General features: G+C 41.9%; 1 protein-coding gene across 3 annotated transcripts in view; it reads left to right on the forward strand.

Annotated features, from left to right (window-relative positions):
• dbx1a (developing brain homeobox 1a) overlaps window positions 1-21,500 on the forward strand; it is a 39,907-nt gene that overhangs the window by 16,108 nt on the left and 2,299 nt on the right. For all 3 annotated transcript variants that reach the window (XM_073464945.1, XM_073464944.1, XM_073464946.1), the window contains exon 3: window positions 21,060-21,431. In XM_073464945.1, the coding sequence (XP_073321046.1) occupies window positions 21,068-21,431 (364 nt within the window). In that variant the 5' untranslated portion in view covers window positions 21,060-21,067. The remainder of the gene's footprint in view (window positions 1-21,059; window positions 21,432-21,500) is intronic.

A 21,500-nucleotide genomic window follows, 5' to 3' on the forward strand; every position in this document is an offset into this window, starting at 1 on the left:
TGTAGTATTTTCAGTACAGTACACATTTAAGTTGCTTTTATTCTAAATATTAAATTAATTTGTGTGAGAAGTGAATGAAAAGTCGACTCAACAGCATCAGCAGCATCATTCACATTCTCATCACCAAGGAACCAAAGCCTGTTACACTGCCACTGCTCAGTAGCCAACAGTACATAACTGGTACAACTCTGCAGTGTGTGTATCTGTGTCAGGTCATTTATCAGCTGAATTGATTTTGGTGCTGTTATAAAATTAAGATGTATTGCATTTTAAAGATTCAGGGTCTTCAGTCATAAATGTGGTGTTTGGAAAGTCCAACATCCAGGACTACCATGTCTGCTGCCAAATAGTGTTGCTTCACATTGTATTTTCTCAAATAAGCAAAACACATGATACGACACAAACTACAAAGGCTGCAGCTTTGCAAGTTTTTTCATTCTGTTGTTTATCCTATTATTCATTCATTTTTTCTATCATTTATTCATTGAGGAAATCAAGATCTCTTTTGCAAGAGACGCCACAGCCATCAAACACAAACAAATTATTAAAAAGACCAGCAAACAGCTTCTTTTATGAAAAGTGGACCATCCCTAACCTCAACTTACTTTCAGTAGTAAGATGCAAATTACCCAAAATAATGTATGGACAAGTTCAGTGGGTATGTGAAACTTTAAAGCCAACAGTCCTGTGTCATGGTTACTAGCCCTGGTTTTAAGTCGCAACTCTTGGCAGTTTAGTAGTAAGGCTTATATATATAAATTATAAGTGTAACATTAAAGTAAAGCGTAAAAATAAATTGTACAAACGTACTGTTTGTATGATTCCTACATGAATCTGTTCAGAGCGGTCAGGTGTCACCACTGAGGAGAAAGACATGATTGGGAAATTGAGTGTGATCATCTCTCATTGCTCGTTATTGATCACTATAATCCTATAAAGGGAACACTAGCCCTGTCAGTGTGTATACTTGTGTAGCATGTGTGTGAGAGGGGCGTTTAGGCTGAGTTACGGGGGTTTATGCCGTCTGTTTGTCCTGTCAGCGGACGGGTGGGTGTGTGGTGAAGAATGGTGAAGGCAGGTGGTGTGACTAAAGCGAGGACTGGACCGAATTGGGCGGATGCAGGCTTTAGCTGAGGGAGGAGGAGATGGGACAGGGGTGTCACCAGTCGACGGGGCCTGTCCGAAACAGCGCCACGCACCACACCCACCCAACTGTTCCTTTTTCAACACCCTTCTGCCCATTTCTCCGTCTCTCCTTCTCTCACTCTCTCTGTCTCGCTTTATCTCTCTCCTCTCCTCCTCTTTTCTTTTCTTTTCAAAAATGCATTGTTAACAAAACGGTTTACAAACCCTGGCTGGTACATTATCCACGACCGCCTCCTGTGAGATTGATTTAGGCAAATGGATTCAGAAAGGGAGGGAGGGATGGAGAGGAGGGGGGTTTGCATGGAAAGGATGGAAAAGGAGAAAGTGAAAAGGGGTGTGTTCCTCGGTGCAGCAGCTTTACAAAACCACCACATGGGCCACGTTGAATATTCTCTTTTCTCTGCATTTTGAGAAGCCATACATTAAACGCTCATTATACAGCCTTTATGTGCAAGAGGGGGCGCCGCCTCTGTGAGGGCAGAGCGGCTGAGGATGGACTATGATCTCCCTGCATATGCATGCATGAAGCATCTTTAGAGGCCTTCTGACATGTATGATATCATCATGACCGAGAGATTTGACTTTCATAAAGCCTGACTCGGGACTGGGAGGGTGTGTCTATTGCAAGGCTAATTTTTACGGTGTGAATCAGATTGAGCGTAATGTTTAATAAAGTTGACTTTTCTGACCGCTGGCCTTTCTCACAAATTCTCACAAAGAGGGAAAATTCAGCAATCTCAGAAGTAAAAACTGCATTCAAGTCTTCCATAGTAAAACGTTTCAAATCCAAGAGAGAGGCAGAATGGAATCAAAGTGACAATAACCATTTCAGAGAAGCTACCAATTCTTTTTTTTATTAGTTTCACTGTTAAAAAAAACTGAAAAGCACCGAAGTTTGTCTGTGTTCGCCCTCGTCTGCCTTTATTCTAACACACTCTCAAAAAGGACACACTTCACTGTGGATGATTTTCTTTCACTTTTACTTTTCATTTGACTTTTTAACTATATCATTCCACTTTCAACTCAACTTTCACAGTCCTCTCTTCTTTTTCCAACAATAGCATCCTTTTCTAGAGGTGTGTGTGTGCGAGGGGGGGGCAAAGGTTGAACTGGGCATCCTATCATGATAAATCACTGGTTAATGAGGAGTCCATTGTGTCCCCACACATTGTGTCCCCCTCCTCTCCTCCTCTCCCCCCTCCTCCTCCCCCTCCTCCTCCTCCTTGTGTCCCTTAGACCGCTACCTTTGGGTTGTTAAGCTGACACAGATAATGAACTGGCCGCTTTGAACTGTCCTCACAATATTGACTGGTTGCACACAGCAGATGTCTCGCTGGCAGAAAGCAACTGGTAAAAGCACATTAGGTTAACAAAGAGAGCTTTGCTTTGCAGGGGTGGGGACTGGAGAGGAGGTGGCAGAGGGGTCTGTGTGGGTGTGTTGTGGGGTGGGGGGACAGAGGGACGGGGGAGCAGAGGGCAAGCTTCAGAGTTGACAGATCTGGGGGATTATATCAAAACAACACATTTGTCGATTATATGACGAAGAGAAGACGCAACAAAGAGAGGACACGTTTTGAAAGAGAATGTCTTCACGGGCTTGCGTCATGTTATGAGCGTGCTTTGCATGATAATCTTTAACTTGTAGTAAACAGGTCATCCTCAAGTTTAAACAAAAATAATAGTGATATAAAATATAATTAATAGTAAAATGAAATCTGGCCACTATTGAAATGCATTTGCAAATGGTTTATATCTATTTTTGTGAATGAATGCGACACAGTTTTTAGATTTTCAGATACTTTTTTGCGGTTCAAGGCAGCCATTGGTTTTCATTCATTTCTGTATGAAAACATTAGCAAACTCTCATAATCTATCATGACCTCGACGTTTCTTTTTGTCAGTTACATTGTCACTGAGCGGTATTGAGGTTAAGTGCATATTGATTTAAAAAGACAATATGTACTTCTCATAACAATGATTGAATTTTATTTTAAATGAATGTAGACTTGATGTTCACTTTAATAGTTTGCACAACACGAGCGTTTTAAGAATTGGCTCATTAATTTTCATGTCTTATGGATGAATAATTGGATCCCTGCAATGGTTAAAAATACACCCAACTGTCTGAAACACAGCCACATGCTTTGATAAGTGTTTATCTATGATGTTAAACATGTGAAACCACTGAAATAGTCCTTTAACAGATAACAATCTGAATCACGGTCTGGCTCCAATGAGTTTATTCATTTGGTCCACAGATAACAAAATGATTAACTTCATTTTCAGTCTCCCTCTCGTTATTGTTGTTCAGTGAATGCAGCGCGGCCTGTGAGCCGACTGGCTTCTTTCTGGCAGTGGGACGGGTGTCTAATGGGTCAATAATAAGCCGTGACTAACCGTCTCCCTGAGGAGCAGCTTGGCCAGACACACACTCACAGAAAGCAGCAGAAAGGTATGAGCCACCAACACTGATTACCATATAATTGCAGCCATTGTATTTGACATGGAGAATTAGTAGCCCGCTAGGTGGCTAACTGGCCTTTTATTCAGCTTGGGACTGGACAAAAAAACACACCCACACACAGACAGACATACACAACTCATATTGGATGGAATATGCATTTATGTGCACACAATTATTTTGTCTGCATGGGAACCTCAAATCTCAAAAATGAACTTTTGGCGTGTTTTTGAGCTTGTCTGGTGGCTGTTTAGAGCCCAAAATATGAAGATGAGTATCTTTCAGCCGCTAGAGGAACATTCAATTCATGGTTTTCACATGAGAATAACAAATATGTTTTCAATGATTCACGGTAATGATTTATAACAGAATTGTGCAAGGAAGAGGGAGCTTCATTTCATTCAGGGAATAAATTAAAGCAACACTTCTCATCTTTTTCAAAGATTAACCTCTGTCACGTTTGTCACTTCTCTCACACCTTTTTCTCTTCAGTCACCACATGGAATCAAACTGGAAATGCAGACAAATATCTTTGCCATTTCAGCGGCACAGTTTTAACCATCTGAGTTCAAGGATCAGTGTTCATACACACTGGATAATCTGCCATGGCCTATTCAAATTCCTCCTTTCCACTTTGAGAATTACACACGCCGCCAGTTGTGAAGTTGTGAGCTTTTCCCACAAGGAACCACGTCCTCAGACTTTGAGGCACGGAACAATTTGATTTGGTTTCTGGCATACGAGTCAAGAGGGTTAACAAGACCCACCGCCATGGAGTCCCTTCACCCCACGTGTGGCTAAACGATCACTTCCCTGCGCGCTTCACATCGCAACAAATCTCTTTTCATGATCACTTTTCACTCTTTCTCTTTCTTGCCTGACTGGGTCTTTTTAAACTGAGAGGGAGAGGAGAGAGAGTCAGGGAGAGAATTTCTTTCCTTCTTAAAGGTTTTGTGTGAGGACGGCTGAGTGAGCGTCCATTATAGAAAAGGCCCAGACCACCACTGGATGACCCTGCTAGGAGTGACAAAACCCAATTGGTCACGGCCGCCAGCAGCTAATGGGCCAGAGAGGAATAGCCCTGGGTGGGTAATGACTGTATTCTCTGCCTTTCTCTTTACGCCCTTCTGGTGCCCTCGTACCCCCCACCTTACCCCAGCAGCCACCAGCCCCATTCCCTCCCAGTACCCTTGCACCAACTCTGGGTACCCCCCTGGCCTTCTCTTCTAGTGTCATCTACACTAACACACACATCTACACAATGCTGTTGGTCACAGTGTCTGTCTGCGTGGAGCACTTGGCAACAGATGCTGCAGACAGATCAGGCAGAGGGAATCAGAGGACCATATGTTTGAATGAGACATGGTCCTCCTGCCTTTCCCACACAGTGGAGCTTGATGGAAGAGTCTCTGCCTGACGGAAATTAGGACTTTTAGTATATTGAGTATGTGAACTCAAAGGGTGCATTTAACCCAAGAAGGGACAAAGAATTTCAAGGGCTTTAAGGCTGTTTCAGACCAACAGTAGTGCAAACAAAAATGCAGCCTTCTCATTAATTTTAAATGAGAGCACTGTATTGACACTAACAAGTCTCCTTACTGGAAGGACAAAATAGGTTGTTCCATGGTTTCCAGAATGACTGCACTGAAAATAATTCTCCAACTGGCTTTTGCAGACTTTCTCAGGTAAAATATTCTGGCTACAGCAAAATAAAAATAAAAAATAGATAATTGAAGATCAGTCATTGGAGCCTAAAGTCTCCCCACATGAAAGTTGGATGTGTTACACATTCACCCACCAACCCAACCTCCATATCATGATTTTCCACATTGCTCTATTAAGGGCCCACTACATCCTGCATTGGCCCTGACCAGTGGCAGAATTGTCCAATGTAAGCATAATTCTTAGGATTCAAGGTACAAAGGGAGTGGACAAGGGGTTATGTGTGGGTGTTTGCTACAGATACAGGTGAGAAGATAAAATACAAATAATGAAATACAAGTTATGAAAGCAGTATTTCCCAAGCTTAAGCAAAGTTTTAGTTGCCTTATCTTAACCCATACCTTACTTACTACCTATTTATTTTAACCATACCTTATTTCCCAATACCACAATCCTTCCCTAACCTCTATCACACAAGAGTTGCCATCAGCAAATGTTGCAGAAAAAAATAATTTTAAAAAACGGTGGCTTTGAATATTACTTATTTTGTATGGTAGTAAGATCTTTCGATGAAGTGCTGTTGTTGATTTGAGGCAGCGTCGAAATTGACTCCGAAAGTCCTTTTCCACGTGAACACCTTTTCAAAATGTCACTGGGAAATAGGAGTTTTCTGTGGTTTTCATGTCAAGATAATGATTTCCATAGATGTAAGCAGTATTTGTCATAATATTATTTTTTTCTCCATTTGATTATAAAGCAAATGCTTAAAGCTGATGGATATCTGGAAATAAGGAGCCTAAAATCGGATCCTTCAATAATGGCAATTTCATAAATTTGTTCATAAATTTGGTTTTTGTGTAATTGCAGTTTGACTACAAAGAAACAGCTTTTATGAGTATTAAAATGTCATTACTGTCAGTGATAAATATTTAAAGTAGGTCTCCTCAGTTCTCATACTGTATTTGACTATGAGTGACCATTTTATAAGATACAGGTGTTTCGAATGACTCAGGTGAGGTTTATATTTTTTAATTTGTTTTGTCTGTTTGTTTGTTTTTGAAAGAGTCTGATACTGAAAGAAAGCTGTATTTTAAGTTAATCTGAATATGTAACTATCTCTTTCTCAGGAAACTCTGAAAAGAAACGTCATGTTCATAAGTTCTGATTTAAAGGGCCATTCACTCTTTTAGCACCTTCAAAGTCAAATTTTTCAGCCAACTTCTATGGAGTCTGATGTGCAATAAGTGTTCAATTTAATGTAATTTTAATTCAGTAAAAACTGTAACAAATCTGTTATCTCTCCTCTTTGATCAGAAAAGCGCACAAAGCATTCGGCTAGCAGCATCTCAACAACTTTGGAACAAAAACAATTAAACTTCCAACAGAAGAGTGATAGGTCTTCCCTCTAGTGGACTGCTCTGTGTCAATTTTAGGAGTTGTATTCTCCAAATGAAAATGTGATTAAGTTGATTAGTTTTATTGTTATGAATCTTCAGCTGATCTTTAGTATTTGGATCAAGTAGCTCATGAAAATTAATGTGTGCTGAATTCAGAATGCTAAACGTTATTTCAATGTGTCAGACACATTTAATCAACTTTCTAAGTTAAGTATTGGATTGGACTCTGTATTAGAAGATACTCAATATTAAAGGACTAGGGTCGTGGCCCCAAAATAACAACAACTAGAGTTTACTTTTGATCACATAAAAATGAGAACCCTGGCTAGAGAAGATAGCTGTTGTTTGTGAAAATGAAGTTCATAAGGCAGTTAATGGCAGGACGGTTGGAGATGCTGGGTGGTGGTAGTTGTGAAGTGGTTGGCAGCAGATAGGAGGGGTTGATGGAGAAGAGAGGAGGAGGAGGTGGTGGTGGTGGTGGTGGTGGTGGGCAGGTCACACTGGCTCTATTCAGACCCTAAGACAACACCACACAGAATGATAGACTCCTCAGGATTGTTTGTCCCTCACGGCCCATTCTCCCTCCTGTCTCCCTCAATGGCACCCTTAGCCGCACATGAGAGGCTCTCACAGGTACCGGGGAGAGTGTATGTGTGTGAGTGTGTGTGAGAGAGAGAGTGTGTGTGTATGTGTGTGTGAAGGGTGGAGCGGGGTGGTGGAGGTGGGGTTGTATTTTAGAGATAAAGCCTCCTAGTCCTATGGTTGATTGCCCCGCTATAGACACTCACTCAGTGGCTCTGAAAGGTTCCCTCAGACACCAGTGAATAAACTCTTACTCTTACGCTTCCATACATCACCCTCCACCCTCCTCCTCTGGCAGATCCACCCCCTCCACTCTCTCACTTTGAATTTTCTGGGGATTTGAGCACAACCCCTGAAACCCTCCTCCCTCCAAAAAGTCTCCACACTTCACCAAGAAAAGGTCTTCGCTTTTCTCTCAACCTTTTTAATGCTTCCCAAAGTTCATGAGTCACAAAATGGACAGTCAACATTTCCATATTGACCAGTGAAGGCACGACGCTGCTTATTTGGATATTCATGACACATCGAAGCACCATTAGGGTTCATTTATCTTAACTTTAAGGAAGGGCTTTGGTATCAATATTCCCCAATTAGATGTTTTTGGATAGGATTATTTTGTCAGCTTTCTCCATCCATATCGCTCTTGTATTTACTGGCTGCTAATACCTAATCAAATATAACAAGAAATAATCACATCTCATAGGCTGTGCACTCCTTAAAGCCTTTTAAAATTTGACAGCTGATCAAGTTTAGCAGTGGCAGGAAACAGAAGTTCTGCCCTCTGTCGGTTGTCTTCCTTCCTGTTGACACATGAAAGACACAGATGCTGAAACGGCGATGTTATCCTTGCAGGCTAACCATTAGCCTGCATCTCTAAAGGCCCTAGTTAGCACTGTTGTGGCTCCTGTCAGCAGTTTCCTGGCTGCAGGAAGAATCCATCTGACATTTACTGACACTTACTGACACGACAGGATGAGCTGACTGATTTGTCCAAGCTGATCAGAGGGGGGAAGTTACTGAATACATTTACTTAGTTACTAAGTACTTTGGGAACAGTTTTTTCGACGTACTGGTGCTTTGCTTTCCATCTTTAGAGACTGAAGTCTACGTTTCCTCCATTATCATATAATATTAAACCTTTATGCAATGGTTTTACTTGGTTGATAGATACAAGCTCATAAAATATTGCTGTTCTTAGGAATAAATCTCTGAGAGTTTTTTGGATCTCGTAATACCCCACTATCGACAGGACATGGTTTGTCTATGCTGAAACAGTAACAAATCACTGCAAGAAAATTAAATGTTTTATGATCTGGAAACACAATGGCTAAGGTTGGTTAGGTTGAGTGAAAGATCATGGTCAGGGTTAGGTGACTTCTGTCAACTTGATTATAGTAATAACCACATGATTATGTTAGCAAACAACATCATCCATGGTAAACAGAAACCAACATTAACTGTAGGTAGGAAACAGGAAGTGAACAGCAACCTCTGTTTATGTCTGGTGTTTCATTGACTCATCCACCCACCCCGATGTTGTGCCTCTATAACAGCATCTACTTCCTTCTTTAGTCCTGACAGAAAGGAGTCATAATTCCCTCAGTTTCTAGAGGGCCGTGTCACAGTCCCGAATTTACTCAACAAGAAAAAACAATCTGAGAAGAGAAATCGCCAAACCTTGAAATATGCTGGGTGTATTTGTACCTCGTGTGGGGATTTCAATTTTTTAAAACAGTCTTAAAAAGATTTTCTGACAATAATTATTACTTTTCCTGAATACTTTTACTTATTTCAATACTTCAGCTGACTGAAAAGCCAAGTAGGGATAATGGAGAAAATGAAATAAAGAGCAAACCAAAGTTTTTATTCTGTTGATTGATGTGTTCTGCAGACTACAACAGAGTAAAAAAACCCAACAGACATTTTGAATGCAGCTCAGCTCCAGTGTAGTCGCTCCTCAACACTGTAGACCTGTGCAGTGAAGATGAACAGAGTCAATGCGCCCTCAAAGACCTGGGCGGTGAGCCTTTCCACACAGCAGTTTGATTGACACTGTCTGTCACAGGCAATGAACTCAACTGTCTCATTGTTTTTTTCAACCCTCCTGCCGCTCCAGAGTTATGCGTGAGGGACATTTATAACAACGTTTTACAGTAAATAATTATTTTTCATTTGTTTGACCACTAATTAGCCTTCCCCTTTGCCTACAGTGACATTATACAAACATGCATTTCCATTCCTAAACCCCTGACTTCCCAGTCACTGTCATACATTTACATTTTCTAACCTTTATATGTAAAGCCAAGTGGCTATAGGAGCTGAATGTTGCCTCCTTATGGTGCAGCCTGGTTTAAGCCATTCAAATTCAGCCTCAGTGTGGAGGTGCAGGGCTTTGCATATTCCTCAGTCCTCGGGGACCTTAGCACAGGCAGGCCTACCTTTGTCTGCACCTCAGCCTGTGGACCTCTGGGACTTCTTTGCTCTGATCAGGCCTCCATTTAAACAAGTGAAACAAAAACGGCATTTAAACCAACGAGGTTCCCTCCATCAGAGATTTATTTGCAAGCTGTTGCCCTTCTGCTCTTGGTCCGATGGTAAATGCTAATTACTCGGGTCTTTACATTATTTCCTAATCTGCATTCTCACCAAAAAAAATCATCCAGTTTACCTGCTTTTGTAAAGTTTTAAATCAAACTCTGCATGGTGTAACAGTGAATTTTCTGAATAGAAGGTAAAGATTTGGTTCAGTTCTGTTTTATTGAGGGAAAGTAGGCCAACTGGTTAGTTGTCTTTTTTTTCTCCAACTGTTATTTTCTTTTTAATGACACATTCAAGCACTTCAAAATCTTCTTCAACAATAGATCTAATATAGGCTGCCCTCCAGCCCTCACCCTCACCTCTGTTTCTATCGTCTCATACACTTGTGAGGAACTATGGCTAAATTAGTCTGCTTAGAAACACAGAAGTGCCTTAATTAAAACTTCATCCTCTCTCCAAATCCCCCTCTCAGCTTTATCCTTCTCTTCTCATCCTCTTTCCTCCTCCACAGCCGCGTCTCATCCAGCAGACAGAAGGGGGACATCGTTGACTTGCACTCCAAGGCCTTCACTTGTTCGCCGGCCTTAATAGAAACTCCCTGTTAGATACAATGACCTTGCAAATTAAAGGAGTGACTGTCCAAATTAAATCAAGCAAATCAGCCCCATGCAGGCAGCCGGGCTCTCAGTCTGAGCTTAGCCCTCTGTCCCTAGCTCCCCCCCTCCTTCCAACCCTTCAGTCTTTCTCATAAGCGAGAGGTGAGCAGAGAGAGTGAATGGAGGTTTTCTTCGCGGTCCTCCTTGAGATGCTACTTCTTGCTAATTAACTGGTGCTCTTTGTCATCTCCTCTGTGAGTATGAAGGACTTCGGGGGGACTGAATAGAGCTTTCTCAACTGGCCACCCTTGCCAACTGTCTCTTGCTCTCATGCACTCGTCATTCTGCTCTCTTTGTCAGATGTTGCAATAGCGAATGAATTGATAGGGCTTTTATTAATTAGTTTTCTTGCACGCCCCTAATGCCATTATTGCGCCAACTTGTGGACTTTTGGAGGGAAAGGGCTGAGTGTGATGGACATTTTTTGTGCTTGCCAGTCATTAAAAATGTAATTTTCATATGAAAGAGGAGTAAAAACATAAACTTCAAAGTGTGTGTGTCTGTTTGTATGTGTGTGAGTGTGAAGTCTCTTTACATGTGAATGCAACCATGATCCCTGGACTCAGGAGACAGCCTATCATGGCCTGTCATCTCTAATCCTTGAAATATTGCCCCAGTTCAATGAATGGTGTAAAATTGGAACATATGTGTCATTATTCTGTAAATCTTTCATTATACCGTGATCGCCTGCTTGTCATCTCATCCTTGCCTCTTTTCACAGACCATTCCTCACAAGCTGCAAACATCCTTTTAACAGTTATTTGCGAATATCAGATATTTTTCCCAGCAAACATTCAGAGACTTCTCAAATGGCATGAATGATCGCTGCAGATTTACTTCAAGGAAAAGCACAGTTGAAACTATGTGTCTGCCTCTTAACAACAAATGGTAGATGTAATTTCCCATCCATCTGCTTGGATCTTTGAGATTGTCGGAGTTCTGGCCCGGCTGCGCTGGTTGGACACACGTCGTAAAGCTAACAGGGTTGGACTCCCAGACTGTGACACTGAGATTTGCTTCTCCCTTGATCAATTAGTCTCCGCTTGTCCCACTGTATCTGCTTCAGAGAAAAGACTGTAAAGATCCATCAAACTGTAGACACAAAGGCAGGACGATGAGAAAATGTTAAAGGAGAAGCATGGCCATGGATAATAGCTGGAATCACACTGTCTCATGGAAAACTAGAAAGTAAAACAAGTGGATCCAAAAACTGTCTACGTGTGTGGCATGGCAAACAATAGGTCACAAGTTTTTACATCTTTCATATTCCCTAAACAGAAGGCAAGGATTAAGAGCCGATTGAGCTCCTTCTATCTTTAACTTAGCTCAGATTTTACCGAATGAAAGGATGGCTTCTCTTCTGGAAGCTTTACCTCAAGTGATTTTCTGAAGGCAAGTGGACGTTTCAAATTCCTGCTCTGCGGCTTCTTGTCTTTGGAGTGGACTCTCTCTCAGGCCATTGTGCTCTCCTTGACCTTAAGTGTCTTATCATTTGGCCCTGCAGAGCAGAGGTCATTCTGCAATAGATGACCCTTCCCCCTGCTCGCTCCGTTCGGCTTTTGTACAAGTACAAGAGCGCTCTAGGAAGACTTTCCAGCTACAGATAATATAAAAAGTACTTTGAGATAAACCCTCATGCAGCTTTGAATGATGGGAATTGGACAACGAATGGAAAAGATGAAGATTCTGAAGATTTAGAGCAAGATTTACAGACTGTATTCATCTATTAAGTTTCTGAATCTTTTTTCTCCTCCATGTTTCTGGTGGACTGACTGAACCCCACATCCTGGTCATCATGAAAGGCCACTTGCGATCCTGGTGTCTCATTGTTCACTCAGCTGATAGCAGGGAGAAAAAAACATGAAAGTACCCATGCGTCTCACTGTCTCTGATCTGGATAAACTGTGTCATTTCTTGCTCATTAAGCTGAATCTGAGCTCAACATGGCTGCTAAATCGGAGGAGAGAGGAGGCACGAAGAAGAAGAAAGGGTGAAATGGACTGCAGGACATGGTGAAAGGGATAGACGTGTGATGGTTTGGAGAAGTGACAAGCAGAAAGGGGGAGTGAAAGACCTGGTGGAACAGAGGTCACCTCACCTAGGGCCTATTAGGTGCCTCATAATGCAATGATAGGATCAATTACAGGCCACACTGGGACTAAGATCCAGCACAGACCAGTGGCTCCAAATGGATGTATGTGACTTTGAGATGCAGGACTTTGACTGCTCCAGGAATCAGACCTGGGGGGTCTGCTATGTGGAAAGTCAGTCAGACCACATTACTGCTGTCTGTATGACCAAAGACCATCACCGTGCTGATGGTCATCATGCCTCACAGAGTTTCAACAGGGTAAATGGACCAGCTGATGGTCCACATCCGGGTTGACGAGAACTATGGCAGCCCTGTCAGCTTCTGCTGCCGGCCGCCGGCAAACTACCACCTCACTGAGGCCCACAGATGTTTCCAACCATGTGTCTGCTGTTGCGGCTTTATCAGTGGATATTTGATTTACCATCTCCAACTCAAATATCTAACAAACTTTGTATTGTACTGGATTATTGCATCACCAATGTAGAATAGCAGCCGGATGCAAAAATAAAATGTTGGTATTGTATGTGTCTGCAAACCACAGATACATTGAATTGGGGTTCATTCAGGGTGGTTCTGTGACAGCGTGGTGAGACTGCTGCCGAGTAAGAGACTGTTCGAGACAACTTTTCGCTTCCCATTTTATCCTATAAGACTGGGTCATTTTAACCACTGTTGGGACGTTTTACAGCTATCTTTGTGGCAATAAAAAATTCTTAACGCGACATTGGGACATTTTCTAGCCGTGTTTGTAGTGACGAAACCCCATTTTGAGTGAAAACATGATGTTTTCCTAACCCTGACTGAGTGTTTCTTATGCCAAACCCAACCAGACCTTAAGTGCAGCATTGCCAAACTGAAATGTGAAGAAATGTACAATGTACAATGCCATCATTAATTCTAGCACTTGAGTTGATTATAGATACTAGATAAGGATAAAGTGCAGTCAAAAACTATGGGGATAGTTGCACTTAAAAAAAAAAAAAAAAAAAAAAATTTGTCCCTGTACTGAAGTACATTAGGTATGACATACATGATTATGATGTTGACATGCTCGTTCTCAGCTCAGGCTGCACCTAGTTATTTAATTTTCAATAAACCTATTGATTCCAGAGCTCAATATTACATTTTCAAATTGCGTGTTTTGTCCAACAACCAGTCTAAAACCCAAAGATGTCTACAATGAAATAAGGGAGACAAGCAACAAATTCTTAGAGCCTTGTTGCATTTCTGCTTGGTGAATCAATTCATGATTGGCGGTGTTGAATTGTCTGTCAATCATAATTGGTAATGACGTTACTAATTATTTCAGAACTACTTTCAGTTTACATCCACATTAGACGAACAGTGTAGCAATTGTGTCCATTTTATAGATAATTCCCTGAATTTTAGGGGACAAAAAGTAATTGGACAAATTCACATAATCTTATTTATATATTTGATGTCATATCATGTGTAGACACTAGATACAGTCTCTTCCCTGATGACGCTTTGCTATGCCTGTACTGCAACTAACTTCACTTCCTTGATGTTTTGGGGGCTGAAACAGTTGGATTAGTTAGATTGAGGTCAGGTGACTGATTCAGAACATCCCATCATTGACCCTAAAAAGCTGTTAGTGCCTTGTTTGAAGGTTTAGAAGTTGAAAATTAGGATAGAAATCAGCACTTTAACATCATTATCATGGCTAGAAGACAATTAAAAATGTTTTGTTCTCTTAATCGTTTCTGGCTGCACTGTACGTTCGACGTAATAGTGGGCTTAAACCAACACATTGTAATGATGCTTAAAGGAGTTCAGCTTGTGGATCAAAAGAGGGAGTGGTCCAAATATTCAAATTAGTTTTGTAGAATCTTAAAATACTTCTACTGTATGGTGTCTAAAAGTGAAAAATCACTCATTTAAATGCAGGCCAAATTCAACAGGAGCCTCAGCTGATGTGGCAAAAGAACTATGGTTTGTAATACAGCAAAGACATTTTTCAAATGAAATCCACAGAATCTGAAGGTCAGCACTGTCCATTCATGACAACATAAACACTGAACTCTTGCTCCCAGCTCTGTTTTTTTTCCCTCAACGTGAAAGAAGATAAGTGGAAAAAGCTAAATGTTCTGTCGTTTTGTTGTTGATCTTCGATTAATCATGAGAGGCCAAGTGCAAGAACCGTGTCCAGCCTTGTTTATGCAGGGCTCAGCTAGGGCCCTTTCAAATACACACACACAAACATGCACACACACGCGCACACACACACACAGTGGCACATGCAAACACACACTTGTGCAGCAGGAGCAGCAGCAGCAGCACTGAAAAGATCACTGGTTTCCTCCTGTTATGCAAATGCATCAAAACGCTTGAGTGAGAATTATATATGAATCCAATGAGGCTTTTTCTCTCTTTTAGAAATGCTTAGCCACAAGTACTGAGAGCTCTCAATGGCAAGCGTCCGCTTCACTCCCTGGCCATGCGTATTATTCAGCTTGACGAGACGCAAACTGACATAAGCACCCGGGCTCACTTTCACCCACTGGCAATCCGATTATATGGCCAACACGGCATCAATGCTGCAGGGCCAACAGGCAGTGAAGTCCGTCAAGCATCCCCTCCTCCACCCAAGCCCCTTCTTTCCCCATTCATACCTTCTTCTTCTTCTTCTTCTTCTTCAACTGCCCTGCACAGCTACCCCTCCTACACACACACACACACACACACACACACACACACACACACTTCTTAAAGCCTCCAGCCGCAGTAAACAACAAACCTCCCGGCCAGAGTCCTCAAATAGCAAGTTTTAGCCTGAGCAAAACTTTCTGGGAAAAATGGGGAAAAAAGTGGAGCAAAACTTTAAGTTGCTCCTTATCTTTCACTAGTTCAAGACTAAAACAAGCCTCCTCGTTTTGGTCCACATAACTGAAAATGTGCAAAAAAGCATTTTATTGCATTTTTCATCCATCTCAAGCTTGTCCTTGCCGGCTGTGCAGCTCTGAAGAGCACAAAGACAGTATTAGGCAGCTGCATGTGGTGGCCTCCTGAACCCTGTCTAGTGTCTGCTCATTCCATAATAATCAGATATTAGCCGCTATATCTATATCTATATCAAACAAGTGCCTGCAGGTCGGCCCGACCAGGAGAGTCACCGCTAATGTCACGACGGGACTCCTAAGCTAAACCGGTCTTGACAACCACACAGCCTGGCCTTCTTTCCGTGCTGCGCTGTGACGCTTGGGTCCTCAGACGGGGCACCCGTTGAAGCAGTGGGTGTTTACATGACGCTACCCGAAAAGACTGCCAGGTGCTTGGGGGGGTCGGAGCGGAGGCTCCTCTTGCAAATCGCCCCGCATCCGTGAAACTAATGTAGAGATGAGATTAAACTCGCAGAGAGATACATTTGCAATTGATTAACGCTGAGCCACTGTGACAAATTGTATATACTTTTGAGGGAGTGTGTGCAAGTCTTTGTGTGTGTGTGTGTGTGTGTGTGTGTGTGTGTGTGTGTGTGTGTGTGTGTGTGTGTGTGTGTGGACTTGATACAATATCACTGCCAGTTTATAGATAAAACTAGAGAAGTTGGTTACACAGCAACTAACTATAGAACTGATTCTGTATATTTGTGAGCACAGATGCTTTTTTCCAGCAACCAGAATTAAAATATTTAGATTTGATTGATCGAATGATTTCAGGTAGAGTTTAATGAGCCAGTGGAGGGTGTTCCACCTGCCTGCCTGTCCCTTCTAAAACAAGGATTTAGAGGACTACTGTGTTTCCTCTGCACCCCTCTGTTTTGTCTGGTATTAATGAGCAATTAACTTTGCATACAAGGTCACGGACAATGGTATTGGTTGTCAGATTATGCTAATGCCTTTGGCTGTGGCTGCACTGAAAGAGGACAGGGAATCCCTGTGAATAGAGAGGGTTGTGGCCTTTCTCCAAGATGAGAAAATGATATGCAAACTGTACCAACATGCGCTTTAAGAGGATTAGGACACCACTCGACATCCATACTGACAACGGCTAATAAATGAACAGCAAAAAGGGGAGGCAAGCGTCCCAGTCTGGACCAGAAAGAGCGATTCTGCTCCAAAACTTTCCGCTGTTGAAAGTGAAACTTGTTTGGACAGTTAGTGAAAATGTAAATGTGAAATCGATGTTCTTAATGACATGATTTGATGAGTTGTAAACGTGGGGGGGAGTGAAGATGAGATCAAACATGATGACAAAAGCCCCAACTGAAAGAATTCAGTGTGGGGTGAAGGAGATGAGAAAAGAGCCTGGGGTGAAACTAAGAAGTTGAACTCCCATGGCCAAGAGAGAGGGAACAGGTGCAGCTAGAGTTCATACAGAGCGCTTTGTGCACTGATATGGCTCCAGTCCATTTGGGGAAGAAGGAGGGGCCCATGTTTAATACAAAGTTAATATCGATTTAATGCTTGTCACTGCTCTTCTGAATCTTGCGGCATTGCTAATTCGCTCAGTGCTGCACCAGATGCTGCGGGGACCTTCAGCACCACCGGCGAGCTGAGGTGAAGCCGCGGCCAAAACACCCCAAGTGGGAGCTGCTGCTGAGGTGAAGCCCGGTCACAAACTGAATCCACTGAAATAGATGTTTGGTTAACTGCTAATGGCAGGAGCGAGGATACACTTCAGCTTCATTTGAAACTTATACAAACTGGGACATTTTGAGGTGCAATGGGCTCAAGTCTTAAATAGGTGGCAAAAGTATTTAAAAACTTTAAGTAAAAGCAATAAGTTTGAACAATGCTTCATGACAAGTCGAAGTGCTACCATTCAAATTTTACTTTAAATGCAGTTATCGATCAAATTTGACATAATAGCGCCAAGATTGAGTATCAAAAATAATGTTTTATTGTGCAGAAGTGCTTCTTTAGTGTAATTTTATATATTTGTTTTTTTGTAATGATGCATCAATATACAAGCGGGCTTTTTAATGGAGATGGTCGTAGTGGAACTTTGTTTTTTTCTACTTTAAGCCTATTTATTATTGGGTAAAATAATGTATAACAGTCTATCATGTTTTGATTAAATTAATTAATCAAAAGAAAAGAAAAATCCCCATAAAAAAGGACACAATATCCAACTTACCAAACATCTGCCACTCAAATGTAACTTTATTCTCTAAACTTTCCTTTAAGCACCTCCAATAACAATATTCACAACATTACAGTATTACCATGATTGCCTGGCTGTATTTGGAGAGGACGCGCTGTAACACACAACGGCTAATTCGTTAGGATGGATGTGTTAACTGAAATAAAGCGTTGCATTTACCAAACCCTGATGGATTTGGATGCAGGCTGAATGGCCGCAGGGCGGAGATGGATGGACTGGTGACCGGTGTCATACACGAGGCTGCAACCAGTCAGCACAATCTGTTCATCCCCGGTGAAGTGAAAGGATGGGGAGTTCCCTTTTCCTCGGTGCGTCCACGTCACCGATAAATAATGAGGGAATAATAAACAGTTAACCACCTGTCGGACCCGCGGCACAATGGGGCAGCCCATAGAAAGCCTCTCATGCATGGGTAACATATTTACTCAGCCCCTTTCACTTAACGAAGCAGAAAGAGAGCCAAGACAATGGTTAAGTTCATCTATTTGGTAAACTGGCTCCGCCGGAGAAAGTGTAATAATCCAATCATATTCTATAGTTTACATTGTGCAAAATATAGCTGGAAATATGTGGAAAAACATCAATTAATTAAGGAATACTATGAGTTTAAGTGTCAGTCGTCTACAGGGAATCCCTTTAGGGTTATTATATTATATCATAAATGATTGATATGAGTAATCCTCCTTGTAGATAACGATGCCATTAGTGATAAACATCAGTTGGAGATCCCGAGGGGGACATCAGCCTGCCATAAGGGAACATAAACATAATGAGATGGTGGCGATATGGATGTTATACGTATATAAAACGCTAAAATACCATATTTAATCTTGTAAGAGTGAAATTTTGAATACAAGTGAGCCGGCACAAGAGTAAAAGTCAAGCATTAGAACATCACACATGCGCACCACCGACACAAGAGAGATAAATATGTGATCCGAATTGTAATAAACGTAAATAATGTTTGACCCATGTTTCTGTAATGCCATGTAAACTTTACCATGGGTCCCATAGCGTAATGGTACTAAAGTGATGGGAGCTCAGCGGGCTCTAACAGGGGGGAGGAGGTGTTCTCGGTGCTAATATTTCAGAGATGTGCTTTTAATGGCTTTAATTCAGCCGCAGCCAGCTGTTTTTACTCGGCCTGGTAAAGGAGCGGGGACGTGGCAAGCTTGCAAAGCTCGTAGAAATTAGTCTCGGTCAGCCAGAGCAGCCTATGCTTCCTGCTAACCATCTGCTTACCGCTCACAAAAGGAGGATTTCGGGCAGCCAAGTAAAGGAATATGGGCTCATAAAAAAGCTTTGAAGGTCTCGTTACTTATTGGAGGTGTAGCTGCGCTGACGGAGCGCCGTGTTAACGCCTGTTTGTGCGTCCTGCGCTCATAAAGCAGACGCACCTCTGATAAAAGCGTTGACTCTCTCCAAAGGATCACTTCACGGAGGCGTTCCCTTTTAATTATCGGATTGTGGCCAGTTTATATTAGATTGATGTTGCACCACTTACCATGATTTGAGCTGATCCCAAGTGATGCAAACTGACAGGCTGCTTTACTTCAGCCGCAAATGTCACTGACTGAATAAAGAAGACGGATAATGTGGACTAACTATGTGCCGTGAATAGATCTTAAATTAAGTAAAAGTTTGTTTACACACCTTTTAATAAACACTGAGGCTTTTTTTCGGTGGTTCCTTTATTGATATGAGACGTTTTGGCTATTTAAACATAAAAATGTGATTTATAAAAAATATAAATATTATTTGATTCAAAGATAATTAAGTAATTTCGCAGACTAACCATTAGACCTTAATGTTTGGATATTACGCGCGATGTTTTTAGGTGGAAAAAGATTGAAATTGTAAAACATTTGAGTGTAAAATAACTAGTTTGAAGACTAAAATTTAGACTAAATTAAAATATTAATTCGAGGCAATAAGACAATTAATGCATTAAAGAAAAAAAACTGTACACATAAAGAATTATGACAAATAAACTAAATGACGGATTTTAAAAAATCGATAAACATTTTTTATTTTCTAAATCAAACTATTTGTTTTATTGTATTTATCCTTTATTATTTATTCATTTATTTTCAACAATTAAGCGTATTTTTTTTTCCTCTTTGGGTCCGCAATGCATTTTCGCCTGATTGCTCTGCTTTAACGGGTTTTTAGTGGCAAAGCTGACAGAACACGACTATCAGGCTCCAAGTCGCTTTAATAAGAGTTTTATATGGGGTCTCAGTGTCCGCTCATATGAATGCGTTTTAAATCAAATCACAGATGCACTTTTATTCAGCCGGTTAAAATAGCAGAACAAAACCGTCTTTAGAAATAAAGCTTTTTTATTCCACAGGGCTTTTTTTAAAAAAAAAAAAAAAAAAGCCGAGAGAGGGAAGGAGAGAAAGGCCGAGGGGCGCCTCCTCCGCAGCTGAGGGTGACAGTTAGTTCATGGTTAACAGGATCATGAGCGCACGGCTCAGGCCGCACACTTCTCCTGTGCGCACTGAGCTGCGGCTCTGCGCTCTGAATGAAGCCTGTGCAAAAAGAGTGATATTTAACACATCTGTTAAAGCGTTTTGATAGCAGAAATCCGTTTAAGACATTATTCCATGACGAGGGCCAGATTGAGTGTTGAGAATCCTATGAAACCCTAAAACTGATTTACATTTGAGATGCTGCGCAGCGTCTGCAACTAATGTAGATTTAACGATAAGTAAAGATGATATAAATCAGTTATTCGATAAAGTTTAGTCGATTTTATTTATATAGCCCCAATATCACAAATCACACATTTGCCTCAGGCTTTAAATAGTAAAAATATTAATAGTTTTAGAAAGTTTAAAGAAAGTTTATTTTCGCAGCACTGAAAATAGAATAAAAGAATAATTTAGCATTTTAACGAGTATATTTTTATGTCCTGAATCACAGAAAGACACTCTGAATGGAAAAGAATAATGTATCTTTTTAAAAGTGCTCATTAGAAGTCCCTCTTTAATGACTGGATCTGTAAAGATTGCTCTTTAATTAGGCCGCTTGCCTCTGCCAAACAAAACAAATTGAAAGGAAAGTGGTCAACATGCAAAATTGATGACCGAGCCTCTTTTGTGGTGAGGACATTGTGTGTTGCTTGCTTATGAAGTCTAATGCAATCATAAATTGCGTCCTCCGGCCAATCAGCGGGCCGGGGGATGCAGCATGAAAGCGACCCATGTGGAGAACTTTGTTGAGCCCCATTGTTAAGCCTGTCAGCCCTGAGCGGAGGGCCGGGCGGGGGCAGGCTGCTATAAAACTCCTCTCCCCAGAGTGAGGAAATCAGAGGAGTTAGCAGCCATTCACACGACTGATTCTCTCCCAGCTACCACAAGGAGTATCTCAGATTTCACACACTTGTTTTTTTTAAGCCGGGACCATGATGATCCCAAGCGTCATCGCGCCTCCTGCCCTGTACCCGGGGCTGTACCGGCCCGCCGCTGCTCTGCCGCTCCACCAGACTCTGCCGTCCGTCTTCCCGACCCACTCCAGCTTTCTAGTGGAGGACCTGCTGCGGATAAGCCACCCCGCCGCCTTCATTAACCGGACTGCCGCTTCATCGAGCGCCTCCCTGCAAACAGCCACCACCACCGTGTCCTTCAGCGGCGTGCCAGAGCGCGCGATGGCCACGACAGCGATGACGCGCGAATCGTGCTCGCCGAAAACGTCACTGCCGAGCAGCAAGGACCCAACTTTTCTCAAGTTTGGAGTGAGCGCCATCCTCGCACCTTCACCAAAGACCGGTGAGCAGACAGACTCTTATGTTTCCACCTCCAGTCTGAGTTGATGTTTGTTTAGATTCATTTTCTCAC

This window comes from Pagrus major, chromosome 4, assembly GCF_040436345.1.
Source record: "Pagrus major chromosome 4, Pma_NU_1.0".
Classification (NCBI taxonomy): domain Eukaryota; kingdom Metazoa; phylum Chordata; class Actinopteri; order Spariformes; family Sparidae; genus Pagrus; species Pagrus major.